Below are 15,757 nucleotides of genomic sequence, written 5' to 3' on the forward strand. Positions count from 1 at the left end.
GAAGGGTAGCTCCTCATTCCATTTTTTCATTTAGGCCTATCAAATTATAATGTCAATATCGTTCTTTTTTTAACCTCTGGGCGGACAAGTAGGAACAATGCTTGCATTACTTATAATATTTTAAAGGGTCGGCAATTGAATAATACATCATTACAGTATGATGAACTTGGCCGGTATCTTTGAATTTGTATCTTTGAAGTGGTTTGTGCAGCATAGCAAATCTGATATCCAAGTTGTGTCAAACACTCTTGGCCCGGCCGCGGCGGCGGCGGGGGCCCTAATCTGGTCCAACCCGATTTCTTGTTTGGGTTTTAATGTTGGACTTAGATCCAACCCAACAGAAAGATTAGATTGGATTAGGTCAGATCCATGACTAAAATTTTTGACCCAACGGATCGTTCAGATTGGGGTACAGCTTTATGTGTACTAGCAAGGTGGTTTACAGCTTTATGTGTACTAGCTTTCTTTTGGTTACCACATTTATTCTTTCCCTTTTTGTTTCCTAAATTATTGTCATCTCCTAACTTGATTGCTGTGGTTTTTTTTTCCCCAACGTTTTTGCTATGACCTGTGTTTCTGCATCAAACCCGAAAGCTGGATTGACACCTGGTTATCAATTTTTTGATAATACTTGGTCATGGATACACTTGCTAAAACTTTTTGATCAAGATGATGGATATGGATTTAACTTTATATTACGATTTTCAACTATATCTTCTCACCTGGGCTTTTAATATTGGTCCTGATGTTTCATGAAGTAATTGTTTTATGCACTTCTTTTGAAAGAAAATGTGTTATTATGTCAGAATGCTGGGGCTTATAAGTTTCCATGTTTTATCCCCATGAGAATGGTGACTTGAATAAATACTTAACTTCTATAGTGAAGGTTCAATATAATTCAGTTCAATTGGAAAACAAGCAAATCTAGGCAAACCACATGTCCACATTTTGTCCTTAACATTATACCTGGTTGCATGTGGTTAGTGTTCTTTTTTCCCTTCTCTGCCCTGTGCAAGAATTCATCTTACGCACACACTAAGAGATAAAATTTAGCTGTACATGCCTTGTGTGCTTGACTGATAACGTATTAGGACTAATCAATGGTATTCAGTTGGCTGATGTTTGTTTTCTAATTCTACTATTCATACACAACATATCTTAACAAGATCATTATTTTCTGTTTGCAGGCAAAATTATATGTCTCTCTGGGCCTCCTGGAGTTGGTAAAACCAGCATTGGTCGTTCAATGGCACGAGCATTGAATAGAAGGTTTTATAGATTTTCTGTAGGAGGCTTGGCTGATGTAGCTGAAATTAAGGTACAGCGACTAAGTCATTTTGATGTCTACATCTCGGAATCAATATTGATGCTTTAGCTTATAAACAGTGTGGGGTTTTGCCTATCTGAAACTCATTTGTGATCATTATAACCTTTATCCAGGGTCATAGGCGCACCTATGTTGGTGCAATGCCAGGAAAGATGGTGCAATGCCTGAAAAATGTGGGAACAGCTAATCCTCTAGTTCTCATAGATGAGATTGACAAGGTATTAATATGCTTTACATAACCTGTTGTAATTTAGTGATGATTTTGATGCATCAATTTTTGCACTAGTTCGAGTTTACGGGATTAAGCTTCCTCATGATCTTGTGAATTGTGATGACATTTGATGTTTCCAACTTTTCTGGTGATTTATCATGTGACAGTTGGGGAAGGGACATGCTGGTGATCCAGCAAGTGCTTTGTTAGAGCTTCTAGACCCCGAGCAAAATGCGAACTTTCTTGACCATTTTCTTGATGTTCCTATTGACTTATCCAAGGTGAGCCACTGCTGCTGTGAAGAATTCTTGGACTTCACTATTTTAAATTTTCATGTTTATTGGGTCCAAGTATTGATGGTATGTTGATTATATATTTCATATCAATCTAATACCTGTGAGTGGAGTGCAGAAGCTTGTTACATGAGCATGTGATTTATTTGAAGCAAGACTTTGGCAAATCTTACATGGTTGAAGGGACAAATATAATTATGCATCTCATGAACATGTGCTTGAACACTACGGCCCATGTCCGATCCACATAAATGTTTACATAAAATTGCTCACATTGGACAATGAAATGGATGGGAGTCACAAGAGATATATATCATGAAAATGATGGCATTATTTTTTAAACTAGCTAGTCAATATATATCCATCTTTAATATATCTAAAAAGCATGTTATTGTGCAAAAGAGTAAAAAGGTTAGAGCAAACTAACTAGATGCTAGCAATATGATGGAGATAATTTTTGAAAATCATAACGGAACAAACTCTCCCTGATGAGCACTGTTTTTTAACCACTGTTATTTTGGGCATAGATTTTCCAGCAGTCCAATCTTAGTAAATGGAGATAGTTTGAGTAATGTCCTATGTGGCTACAAAGGGATCTAGAACTTCTAAAAGATCATTGTTCAAAATTTAGATTTGTACCTTTTTCCTTGGGAGCCTCCATATAGGCTTACACTCTTTAGTCTATGCATTTCCAGTTTTTGAGGTATTATGGACAAAATATTGTATGTTGGTTATAAAATAGCGGTCTGATATGTTGGTTATTCTCAAGGTCCGCCGTACCGGTACCGGTCGGCGTACCGGTGGCCGGCCGGACCGGTACGGTACCGGTCCGGTCCGGTCCGTACCGGCCGGTACCGGTGGTTTCAAAAACCACAGCGCGCGGCGCTGTGGTTCTAAAAAAAAAAAAATCGGGAAATACCGGTTTTTTATCCGTTCCGGTACCGGTCTAGGACCGGACCGGTACGTACCGGCCCGTACCGGCCGGTACGGGCCGGTACGGCATTCCATGGTTATTCTTCTGGTGATAGTCTTGTATAGTTGTATTACTAATCCAAATATTGGTGTCTTCTGGCATTTTTATACCCCCCAAATGTTTGAATTGTATCATCGAGGCTGATTAGCAATAGGATTTTTATTGTATTATGCTATAGTACATTTGTAAGTGATGTTTTATAGCGGCATGTAATCCCAATCTGAACATGCACGAGTGCTTTTTTTCCTAGCTTCTTAATTTAGATAAATATGAACATGCTCATTACTTTATTCCATCAGTGCAAATTTTTGGTTGTCATATTTGACATTCACCTTTTCAATTGTCATGCTTATCTTGTTCTGTTCGGATGCAAATTCTAGCTTACAGGTTCACTAAGCAGTTTGTTTCTTGAATTTTGACATTGTTTATAGAGCAAATGAGAATGCAAAGATGGGTGTTCTGATTCTATTTAAACAGAAAGCATGCTTGACATGTGCTTTTTCTGTAATCACATTTCAGTATAACCTAATAGATTTCTTGTAAAGATCACTTATATCTATCATATGAAAATAGTAGAGAATGATGCTATGGGAAAGAAACGGACCATGCTCTTCTTGATGATAGTTCTGTGTTCATGACCTATGTGGTTCAGAATATAGACCCTTTTTTCTTTTTATTTTTAAGTTGCTCTAGACCCCCCCCTCCGCCACACACACACACACACACACACACACACACACACACCAAAAAAAAAAGGAAAAAAAAATCACCTACCTGTCTGCTTAGTTTCATCAAATTCATGAAATAGTAGTATGGTATGGAAACCAACTTACATATGAGTTGGGCCTAGTGGAATGATATCTAGAATTCATACAGATCTTTCAAAATAAAAATTGATGACACAACTTATAGAATCGGTTGTCATACAGGCTGTTATGTCTTGGACCTCACATGTTATCTTTCAGCAATTTGAAGTACTAATAAATCTTTCAGAGAGAAAAGATGCACATTCTGAATCAGAATATATATAATTTTAAATAACATAGAGATATTAAATAATGAACAGTGTGAAATTGGAATCTGTATATTATTAAACAGGCAGTGATTTTATAGATGTGAAAACTATTTCAAAAATGATAATCCCGAGTTCTTGACCTGTGTGGTCAGGAATGTAACTTTTTTTTGGAAATAAGAACTGTACTGGATGCCAAAGAAAAACCCATTGTTGTTTGAAGATAAAAGTTCTGTTTAAGAAGAGTCATACTTATTGGAACAAAGGATGTCTCCCATTTTAAAGGTATGAGTCTTCTTTGCTAGAAGGACTTTAATTTTCTAAAATAGGGTTGTTGACCACAAAGTTGAGCTTGGCACCATGATCGGTAAAATACGCTTCGCATCTATACCATTCATTGTCCAATTTTTACTTTTTTTTTTTTTTTTGCAACAGGCAGTTATTTCTTACTGGAACATTTATTAGTTCTTTGAAGTGTTGAAACCTACCCCACAAGATCTGAGCATTAGCTAGCTCATATGATGATCAAATATTTATAATAATTAAACAAATTCTGTCCTCAATTTCTATTCTGGGTAATTTGGATGCTTATACTGAATGATGCTCTTTCAGCGTTTCTATGACGTGTAACACTAGAAAAAGGACTTACAAAGGGGAAAAGAGCTTTTTTTTTTTATATTCAAAAACAATCTGCAAGGTAATATTAGATGCCATTGCCACTGTACCATCTAATGTGTAGTCTTCCATAGCTTGAAAGTCATAAGGGAGGGAAAAAAATTCAATGACATGAATCAGTGGAATTTAACAGAATAGCAAGTAGGATTTCTTTTTTGGAAAGTAGGAATTCTTTTTGGAAAGGTCTTTGATTTTTTATCTTCTAAAATAGAATTAAATTTTCAATCACATAGGTCAGTAGATGCTTGAAATACTTTGAGATCCGATTAGTTTGGTAGATTTGAATTTCTTGTAAAAGATGTCCTGTTCCTTCTCACACCGAAAATTTTAGGTCTGTTTTAAGTCTCCACCTACCCATGACTGCCATCAATGACTACAAGTCCTTTTAGTTACTCCTACTATGCCATCCAGCCCACCAACCCTTTTTTCCCTACCACCTCCCTCCACCTTTTAGCTGGAGAGCTTTCGTGGGGATAGGAGGGGGTGGGTTGGAACAGCAGCCAAAGAGAGTGAGGGGAGTAAATGGCCGTGACTTACAGCAACTGTTGGTAGGAGGTGCCATGGTGGTGTTTGAAGGTTGTGAACAAGTTGGGCAGATTGTGGTAGGATGTATGATCTGGATAAGAGAGAATCTGAAAAAAGATTTTTTTTTTCTTTTTTTTTAAAATAACAATTTTATACTAGCAGAAACATATAATTGACAATTCGTATGGAATTTATGCTACATAAATTTGTGGCGAGAAGCCTAATCAGTTTATATAAATATAAACATAAATATAAGAGAGAGAGAGAGAGAGAGAGAGTTGAAATAGACATTATGCATGTAAGGCATTTTTAAGTTCAAAGCTTTTGAACTTTTGCAAATGGCACAGATCTATAAGTCGGTGAGACAATAAGTATCTTTCGTACCCCTATGGTGCTTATATATATATATATATATATGTCGTATTGTGCTGATGCTTGGACCAGTGTGAAAAGATATGTTACTGCAATGCAGAATGAGATATACCATCTAGATTACTGATTATTTTTCAGCAGTCAAGTAAGAACTTTGGCTCTACCATGTAGCATCTTTACTCACAGTGTGCGCTTTGCACACATTATTTGTAATGACCACATATTGAATATGTATTAAAATATTAAAGAAATCCATTCCATATGCCAATGCGCACTAGTATTTACTAGACTGACCGTGGGTCAAATAGAACTACCATCTGGTGAATAAAATCATCCATGTGTTCCGGCAGTGGACTTGTATAAGATCTACTGTATAGCATGTATATGATACATCTAAGCCATAACATATATGGTTGTCCCTACTGCCAACATCCAGGAACAGAAATTTAAATTGCAATTTGTTCATCACCTCTAAAAGCATGGGTATCTAAATTCAATTGGTTAGAGATTTTTCACCCTAACATTAGACTCAAGCCAAATGCTACTTTGATTACTAATTTACTATCCATGTTGTGATAATTTGATACATAATTAACATCGAAAATCATTTGATTTACTTACTTTAAGTGCTTATGCTATTGATGATCTATTTGAGTTTCAACTTCAATGTCTCATCACGTGCTTTCCACAAGGGTGTATGTGTGTTGCATTTGGCATGGGAGTATCACGGGCACATGCACGTGCACACATGCATACCCATGCATACATGAAAATCTAATTGTCATTTCAGTTATTTCCAGAATATCTTCTGTCACTTCTCTCCATGTCCTAATGTTGCAATTTTATTTGCATTCAGATATCTTAGCTAAGTTTAGTTGTGAATGTATTTACAGAATTACTCTTCCATTAGAATATCTTCTGACACCATTTTGCTTATTAATTTAGGTTCTGTTTGTTTGCACAGCAAACGTAGTTGAGATGATACCAAACCCTCTTTTGGACAGAATGGAGGTCATTGCTCTTGCTGGTTATATCACTGATGAAAAGATGCATATTGCAAGGGACTATTTGGAAAAGACTACTCGTGAAGCTTGTGGTATCAAATCTGAACAAGTATGATTAATACTGCACTCGTATTGTTAACTATATGTCCCCCTGAAAAGTTGCTGGAAGTGGTCCGTTTTCTTTCAATTTATCTGAAATTGGCATATTGTATTTGATATCATGTCAAGAAATATCCCACTCAAAACAGATTATATATATGTTTTTTGTGTGCATGATAAAAAGAGAAATCTGTGCCTTTGGTTATGCCTATTTTTTTCAAGTTTGCCATTAGATTTTCTAACCAAATCTCATCAAAAACATTCTTTTATAATTGTAGAATATTGTAATTCATGAGAACAAGCAGCCTCTTTGATTCCATGAAAATCCCATCCTCCCAAAGAATCATAATATGTTTTCCATCTCACATTCCATTACAGTCAAAATAAGATTAGAGACTGAACTTGTTCCGATCTTCTCCATATATGAAGGAGGAGCAGAGCTGTCAAAAGACTAGAAAAACAAAATGCTTGTTCTAAAATGGTTAGTCAGTCTGATTTCGGTTTTCGTATCAAGGACTTCTCTCTCTACCCCTCCCCTCCGCCCTCCTGTCCTCCTGCCCCCCTCCTCTCCCCCTGCCCCCCTCCAATCATCTTCACCAGTCCAATCTCTCCTTCTCTATTCTTAAGAAACCTTTTCTATTAGAACACCCTTTTCACTTAATTTTCATGAATAAAGAGAAAATGATAGATACTTTGACCTCTCCATCTCTTTCCTAGATCTTATGGTCTTATGTTTCACATATGAAATATCTCATTATATCTCTCATCAGAGCATAGAAAGAGAATTGCATGAGAATATGGAAGGTATAGTTAGGAAAGTTTTTATTTCTCATGACTGTTTGGATTTTAGATTTTACTGATTTTTTCTATTTTAAATTGATAAATAGAATTTATATTATCATTCAACACATTTCTTTCTTTTTTTATTATTTTTATACTGGGCATGCATCGCATGTTCCTGTAGACAAGTGTTTGTGAGTGTCTGTGTATTGGAAGATCATTGTCAGAGAGAGTAGAGCTACATTCTTCATGGTAGGATCAAGGCTTTCAATTTTGCTGGTGCAAAATATTTGATGGAACAAAGAAAGTTTATCATTCTATTGATAATGCTGCAAGGTTTTGATATGTTTGTGTTACTGTCATAGCATTGCATTACTTGATTTGATATACTCAATTTTCTTTTTCCAACCTGTTAGCTACTGAATGGACCTGTTCAAGCTTTCAATGGTTCTGAAGTCATAACAATGATTCTAAATGAATGATTCCATAGCCTAGGAGTGGTGCCCTCCAGCTCCCACTAACCCCCACCCCAAACACCCCCTCCCCCCCCCTTCTCTTCCTTCTGAGGGGAAAGAAGAAAACCTTTAAAAGAAAGAGAACATTCTCATCTTTTGTTTCTGGTCATATAATTTACTCTCTTCGAGACACATCATCTGCATAAGCAATATTTTTTTCAACTCATAAATAGATTCTGATCATTGCAATAGATACTAGGGATCAGGATTTCATCACGATTTATCGAAATATATTTTTAAATAAAATATTCTAGATTAGTAAATCTCCTGAGATGTTATCTGCTACATGGTTAGAGAATTATAGCAGTTTGACAGATCAATTACAATATGAGACAGATAAACACTACGAGCATATCAGTGCCTTTGAATTATCATGAGCTGAAAAATATTGTAGAATTCCTGATTACATGAATTTGTGCCCTGTTGTATTTTCATCTTAGTATTTGATTTGGTGGATTTTTAGCTTTGTACATGCTGACCCCATTTAGATGGGAGAAGATGATTTGGTTATGGTAGAAATCTTGTCCAAGGGAATTATTCACTTGAGAAATTCTTTAAATACCAATTATTTTCTACATATTTAGGATTTCAAATTATTAATCCGTAAACTTTTAAGGATCATTAGCTGATTAATAAAAATAACTCGAGAATAAAAACATAAAAAGTAGTCTATAGCTCCCATGCAAAAATTATTCTATTCATAGTTTTTTGTCTTGGGGTTAAGCAGGTACCTGGTCTTAGGAAAATTAATTTCAGAAGATGCTACAAGGAGTTGGTCCAGTTGGTTGGTAGCACTTGATATGGCCAATGTTCTAACTTGGTTGTGTCGAATGACACACTTCACAGGCCACTCAAAAGATTGTTATTCATGAACTAGAGTACCTTTACGAAAATTAAAAGTTATAACTGTGATTCAATATTAAATCGTTAGCTTTTGCCATCTGGAGATCATGGTGGAAAGCTCAAGCCGTCGCCTTATCTCACCATTTGTCTTTATATATTATATTAGAAAGGCGACTGAACATTGCTTCACTGTAAGGAAGATTAGTGTCTGAATCATTCAGCATGAATGTGCTTTTCTAGGATTAACCTGATGTAATTGGATCATCAGTTAGAACATATATTTAGTAATAGTGAACATGGATTAGTGGTGGCTGAGTGTCTCGTGCTACTGATAGAATGTTTTACAGACATATTTAACCATGTATACATGATCTATGCTATATTGGTTTATATTCTGTTAACATTTCTGATCAATGTATCCAGGTTGAAGTGACTGATGCAGCTCTTCTTGCTCTGATAGAAAATTATTGCCGAGAGGCAGGTGTTCGGAATCTTCAAAAGCAAATTGAGAAGATATACCGCAAGGTTTGTGACACAGTTGTTAGAACTTCAGAAAAGAAGTATCAGTTTTTAAATCTAAATATTCGTAATTTTATTATTTATTTTCAAAGTAATTGTTTTGCTAGCAAATCCCAACCATAACTGTTGAGCATTGGGTTGCCTCTGATGACGAGCCACAATGTTATCGGTATGCTTTCTTCAGAAAAATTAGTAATGACTTTGAACTTCAAACGACACCGTATACAATCTGAAATGCATCATGAGAACACAAGATGCTTGTTACTAGGTGATATTTTGATTTAGTTCTGGTTTGAATGCGTGCATGAACATAACAAGCTAGTTATGATGTTTTGACCAAAGTGTCTAGCTGGTTGTCCCTATCAATGAAAAACCCAATTGCCTCGATTTTTTGTAACTAGTTTGCATATTGCTTATGCAAGACATTTGGGTATTTGGGTCATCTCACAAATAGGTATACTTGTCGGATGTGCTAGTTGGAGAATTATGGGAAGGATTAAAGAAACAATTAGAAATGTTAAATTATTGACCTGCTAGTTTTGGCTTTCTGAAATTTTTATTTTAACAGGATATTTGAATTGGTGGTTTTTCACTTGTAGCTTTCCAAATTGTTTATGTTTTTCTATTAAACAAATGTTTTCCTTTACAAATTATTGCTTCAATTAATGCATCTTCTGGTGTAGTTGTACTTAATTGAAGTTTATTTTGTCATAGGCTTTACACCCCTTTGAGAGATGTTGGAAGTCAATATTTCTGTAATCAAAAGCTTTTCTGTGAAAGTCTCCCCTTTTAGCAGTGATTAATCTGAATGTTTTCTGGCCATTAAATATGCAGAAGCACTAGTTTCATAAGCATACATGCATTTCTATTACTATCATCTATGAATTCTCAGTCATTCCCTTCATTTGCATTTTTATGACCATTGATGTATATTAGATATTTAAATTTGCATCTTTTCCTATCAATGAAATAAATATTTTGATTTCAGAAAACCTTGAATATTTTTCCTATTCATGACCGATTTTATTCTTATGCTTTAATATAGATAGCTCTGCAACTTGTCCGTCAAGGGGTGACAAATGAGCAATCTCTAAAAGTCAGCCTTCAGCAAGGAGCCAAACAGCTTAGAGAGAAATCTACTGAAGAGCCTACTCAAATTGCAGATGATGGTCCAGGGGGGAAGAAACTGGAGGATGGGAACTCACACGAAAGGGCTACAACAACTACCTTAACAGAATCTGAACAAGCAATTGAAGTCTCGTTACATGAACAGCCTAATGGAACTGCCACAGAAGAATCAGAAGCAACTTCTCATGAGCATCTTGTTGAACAGTTGGAGGCTGACAAAGTGCAGCCAACTCTCTTATCATCAGACGGTATTGCAACAACGGACCAACCCGTTGATTCAAAGGTATTCTGAGAAGCTAAGTGACTAAAACATGCATTTTATTGTAGTGTAAGAATTGGTTTAACATTGACACCTACTAGTGATTTTTCTTACAAGTCCTATGTGTAAACTTTTTTTTTCACATTAGTGGAAGGATCAGTCAGACGATAGAAATTACTTTAATGTAGTATGCATATATGTTAACATATGCATATTTATGCACCGTATATTCATTGTGTCATGTATTAATTGATTGATTTCTCTATTTACAGGTCAATATAAAAACAAGTGATGTAAAGGATGTGAAAGTTGATAATGTGATTGAAAAGGTCATAGTTGATGTCTCAAACCTGGCTGATTTTGTGGGCAAACCAGTATTCCATGCCGAACGTATATATGATCAGACTCCAGTAGGAGTTGTCATGGGTCTTGCTTGGACTGCAATGGGTGGTTCAACATTGTATGTTGAGACCGCCCTAGTGGAGCAAGGAGAAGGGAAAGGTGCACTTCTATTGACGGGTCAGCTCGGAGACGTCATGAAGGAGAGTGCGCAAATAGCTCATACCGTAGCCAGAGCAATATTGCTTCAGAAAGAACCAGACAATCCATTTTTTGCAGACTCCAAGCTCCATTTGCATGTGCCGGCTGGTGCTACCCCCAAGGATGGACCAAGTGCAGGGTGCACCATGATAACCTCAATGTTGTCTCTTGCCATGAAAAAGCATGTTAAAAAAGAACTTGCAATGACTGGTGAAGTAACATTGACAGGACGGATTCTCCCAATTGGTGGGGTATGTTATCTCTGTGACATAATCTTTATTCATCATTGTGACCGACCATAATAATCGAAAGTTCATAGTTTTTTTGTTTTCATGATTGTTTTAAGACTTAATGTTTCTTATTCTTGTTTTGGTTTCCAACCACGGGATGTGCGACATACTCTCTGTCTTTCAATTCATCATATTTGTCCATTTGATCTTTATATGCTATATGATTTACCATCCATTGTAGAAATACCTGAATCTAGGAGTTTATATGCATTTTGTCATAGCCTGAATTTTTGAGTTGGAAACTGCAAAGCTTGACATTTTTACTAAATTTGCAAACTTCCTATATTTGATAAAAATCATTCTGAAGTCTTATTTTGAAAAATAACACCAGAAATCACCATTATTTAGTATTATTACTGCTCTGTGACTTTGTTTTTTTCTGTTAGTTTTTAAAAGTTTCATTCCTACCAAACAGGTAAAGGAGAAGATAATTGCTGCAAGAAGAAGTGAGGTGAAGACTATCATATTCCCATCAGCTAACAGAAGAGATTTTGATGAGCTTGCTGGCAATGTGAAGGAAGGCCTTGAAGTTCACTTCGTAGATGATTATAACCAAATATTTGAGCTGGCTTTTGGAAGCAACTCTAAGCCACAAATCTAAGTCTCTGATCCACCTGTATTGGGTCTTCACATGTTATAGTTTTCTTGACGACTGCAAGAAATTCCATGGTAGTTCTTCATGATGCAGCCACCATGGACCAATTCCAAAGAGAGTTAGCCTTTTATTGAGGTCATGGACAATTCGTAACGGGCTTCCTAGAGCATCCATGATTTGAATGCTTGCATGTACTGATGCCTGAAGATTGTTTATTAATTATGTCTTACAACCATTGCGAAAAAAACCATAGCACGGCTGTATTTTTTGTGATCTTTTCTGGAGGTGGATGGTGGTCAAGATATAAATACATTATTTCGGCATTTTTGTTTTCATCAATACTCAAATGTAAACTACTCTCAAAACCTAAATTTTTTATTCATTCAAATGTATGATGATAGCTGATTATTAATTTGATCATGTTTGCTGGATTGGTTTCAACTTTCAACTCCTTGTGTTTTTCTCCTTTGATGGATGTGGCTGGAAAAAAATTTAATTGTTGCCGATATTTGCATTTTAGCAGTCATTTCCTTCCAATTAGGGCATTCATTCTTTAGATACTAAAATTTGTACGAATTGGTACTTCTTTCATCTATTTTATCCATTGTTGGTGATAATCTTGGCATCGATTCTTCTAATTTAATCATGATATTGTAGCAAGGGGTGTTCTACTAGTACTTCTTTATAAATGAAATATGCAAGATGATGACTCAAAATGCAATGCAGCTGCTAGTGATTTTTAGCCTCAAATGATGTCATTTCAAACCTAATTCAATCCATTCTCCCAATGTGATTCACATGCTGACCTCAACTCGCATGATTGATGATATCGCAAAATACCTATCAAAGATTATGAATGAGATATCTCGCCGGCTTCGCCGGTCAACGATCCACCATGACAAGAGGCTATTGGACCATAGTTGCTCTTCAGATTGAAATTGGCAGAAAGCCTCAATAATGGTCATGGGGACCATCACAGTCATTATTCTCCAATCTCGCTAAAGACTTACTAGTACTCTTTCCTTAATGAAATTTCTTCTTTACTTCAAAAATGGAGCTTGTGGTGGAGCCTCTATTGGATGAAATCTATGGAAAGGGATTGTGGGCTCAGCCATATCCAATTCGAGTTCATGTGGGAATCAGAATCCCATGATGCCATCATGGAATCAATCCCTCAGAGCAAAAGAATACCACCAGTTCCTAGCAGTGGAAAAGCCCAGGAATAGGGATGGTAGGACCAGACCCATACCCTCCTTAGACTTCAGCTTTATAGCAGTTTATTCTAAACTCTCCAATGCCAGTGTCTTCTAGTTCCCCTCTTCAATCCACTGCCACTAGTGACTAACATGGGTCCAACCTCCATTCTTTTGTGGGGCCAACTTCCCATAGTGACCAACCGACCATGTCCTTGGGAGGTCAGACAGGTTAATTTTAGACAGTAGCTTGTGGAATCAATAGGAGGCAAGACTTTTTGAGAGTTTTAGTCAAGCAAATCTTTGTGGGGGCATCTTGTGACTCATCACCCATTACTATCAGCTGATTTGCTGTCATGCTTTAACTAACGAATCAACTAAATGCTTGTTCGTGGACCCAGTTAGGTCAGCCATTCAGGCAACAATGCCGGTTCTTATTCCAATTTGAGAGTCGCATCTTGTTCGAGCTGACGACAGCTTGGCATCGACGCTCTCCGTCATCCATACATGTCAGCATTCGATAAATATGTCAACGTGGCGAGCTGCGAGGTGGTCGAATTGCTGACATGGCAATGGTGGCTCATGGCCGGCGAAAAAAAATAGAAGAGAAAAATGCATGGAGTAGGTTTCCCCCACCTTGCAAGATGCTCTTTGCTTTCATATACTCTCCAATTGATTGGTGCCCTAGATAAACAAACTAATCACCTCTACAAATGGCACTATCTTTTTTGGAAGACCTTTAATCCCTCTAATCAGAGGGGAAAGACTAGAAAGGGGATAAAGAGCTCAACATATCCAAACAAGTGGATAAGAAGTCATTGGACTTGACCTGCCTCTGTTTTTTTTTTTTTTTTCTTTTCTTGACCTCACTTCTTGAAGCCGAATATGGCATGAGGGAGTAAGTGTATTGAAAAGGACAAGCAAAGAGTGGATTGAGCTGTGCTAGATGTTTTACAAATGTTTTGAACAAGCAAATATTTTATGGGTGGCAAAAAACAAATCATCATAAAGCACTCATTAAAGATTAAAAAAAAAAGTTCATTTCGTTGATTGTATCCTATTCAAGTGTTGAATAGTGTATCCTCAGTATCTTAAACCATAATCGGAAACTCCTTAAGGTATTTACACAACTAAAGGAACTCCTTAAATACGATTACCATCTATCTTCAAAATAAAAATCAAGAATAATATTATGATTTCTTGAGCACAAAAATATATATTTCAATAGATGTAATTAAGATGATACCATATTTTTTCCTTTTTTTTGTTGAGATGTATCATTGATTTTTGTTTTGTTTTGGTTATTTGCTCTAAAGCATGTTGCTTCTGTGAATGTTAACCAATTAAAACAATGCACTCTACATAAATATTATGTATTTTAATTTTAACTTTGAAAAAAAAAACGTAAAAGTTACGGTATGTGTTTTCTCTTCACTCCAATATACGACATCTAAACTATGTTATTGTTGGACTTATCTAATCAAAAGAAAAAAAAAGATAATATTCTTTGGAACATAACCTCGCAATCTCTCAATAACCATCAGAGAGAGATAATGAAATAGATTATATCAAAATATATGTTTTTTTTAATTTATTTTTCTTTTTTTTGTAGGCATCAAGAACATTAACTTACATAAATTGTATTGGATGGTGGCAAGATACACATACATGTGGATTAATTAGTTGCTTGAGCTTTCAATGGAAGTTATCGAGCTAATAAATTGGCATGATTTTCTAGTGTCATGGTATTTTTAAGATCTTAGATGAAAAAAGGGCAAGTGATTCTAAGCAACTTCCAAATAAAATTTGGAGATTAACAACATATTAGTCGACGAAGAGATGACACAAGCTGCATTTTTTTTTTTTGGTTGACCATCATATTTATTTTAGAAAACTGGCACCTCGCCATCTGTTGTACAATCGTACCAGCTAATTCCTCTTGGAAGCTGGGTAAGATCTAACATAATTAATAATATAAATGATCTCATATGCTTTACAATTCAAGCTTCAAGTACTTACTTCTTTTTGATGGAATGAACTTATGATGAAATACCATTAATTAGTATGCCCAAGAAACCAAAAATAAAACCAAGGATGATTTTGTAAGTCAATGCATTTGTGATACTAGATATGATTTAATATGTATGACTGCAGTTTTGTGAATGTTTAATTTGACTCCAATTTCTAATGTTCTTTTTTCCCCTTTTTATCTGAGGATCGCCTCCTAATTACCAAACAAAATTCAGAAAAAGAGGAACTTTTGAATTTTTGCCTTGATTTCTGCATTAATGCTATTATGAGATTTAAAATACTATGTCACTCATGAAACATCATTGAAAAATTATAAGCCAGTGATAAACAACATTAATTGCAAAGCAAACTAATTAACTGGTTTGATTAAATTGAACATAATAATGCCTCAAAAAAAAATAGAATTAAATTATAAAATGGTTCCTTGAATCCAAACAAATGATCAACATATATTGTCAAAGTGCAAGTCATGCTCACGTAACACTCCATAAAAATTGATCATAAACAATGAAACAATACATTGAACAACAAAATAATCGATTTTAATAATCAACATATATCATGAGATCCATT

The 15,757-nt window shown here is 35.7% G+C and overlaps 1 protein-coding gene across 3 annotated transcripts; it reads left to right on the top strand.

Annotated features, from left to right (window-relative positions):
* Nucleotides 1-1,056: 1,056 nt before the first annotated feature.
* On the top strand, nt 1,057-12,408 carry LOC103699322 (lon protease homolog, mitochondrial-like). Of its 3 annotated transcripts, XM_039123368.1 has the most exons (8): nt 1,059-1,318; nt 1,441-1,545; nt 1,706-1,819; nt 6,334-6,501; nt 9,053-9,154; nt 10,194-10,559; nt 10,808-11,326; nt 11,781-12,408. In XM_039123368.1, exons 1-8 carry the CDS (start codon nt 1,247-1,249, stop codon nt 11,964-11,966), a joined length of 1,632 nt encoding a protein of 543 aa, XP_038979296.1. In that variant the 5' UTR covers nt 1,059-1,246; the 3' UTR covers nt 11,967-12,408. The 3 variants fall into 3 exon arrangements, with proteins under 3 accessions (XP_038979297.1, XP_038979296.1, XP_038979298.1); XM_039123369.1 differs by lacking the exon at nt 9,053-9,154 and having other exon boundaries at nt 1,057-1,318; nt 11,781-12,192; XM_039123370.1 differs by lacking the exon at nt 1,059-1,318 and having other exon boundaries at nt 6,353-6,501; nt 11,781-12,192.
* The last annotated feature ends 3,349 nt before the right edge of the window (nt 12,409-15,757 follow it).

Source organism: Phoenix dactylifera, unplaced genomic scaffold (genome assembly GCF_009389715.1).
Source record: "Phoenix dactylifera cultivar Barhee BC4 unplaced genomic scaffold, palm_55x_up_171113_PBpolish2nd_filt_p 002476F, whole genome shotgun sequence".
Taxonomy (NCBI): domain Eukaryota; kingdom Viridiplantae; phylum Streptophyta; class Magnoliopsida; order Arecales; family Arecaceae; genus Phoenix; species Phoenix dactylifera.

Bases quoted from the DNA above. Each gene is read 5' to 3' on its own strand.
- LOC103699322 (XM_039123368.1), top strand. From the start codon at position 1,247: ATGGCACGAGCATTGAATAGAAGGTTTTATAGATTTTCTGTAGGAGGC. The intron at 1,319-1,440 runs GTACAGCGACTA...ACCTTTATCCAG, and splicing joins CTGATGTAGCTGAAATTAAG to GGTCATAGGCGCACCTATGT. The intron at 10,560-10,807 runs GTATTCTGAGAA...CTCTATTTACAG, and splicing joins ACCAACCCGTTGATTCAAAG to GTCAATATAAAAACAAGTGA.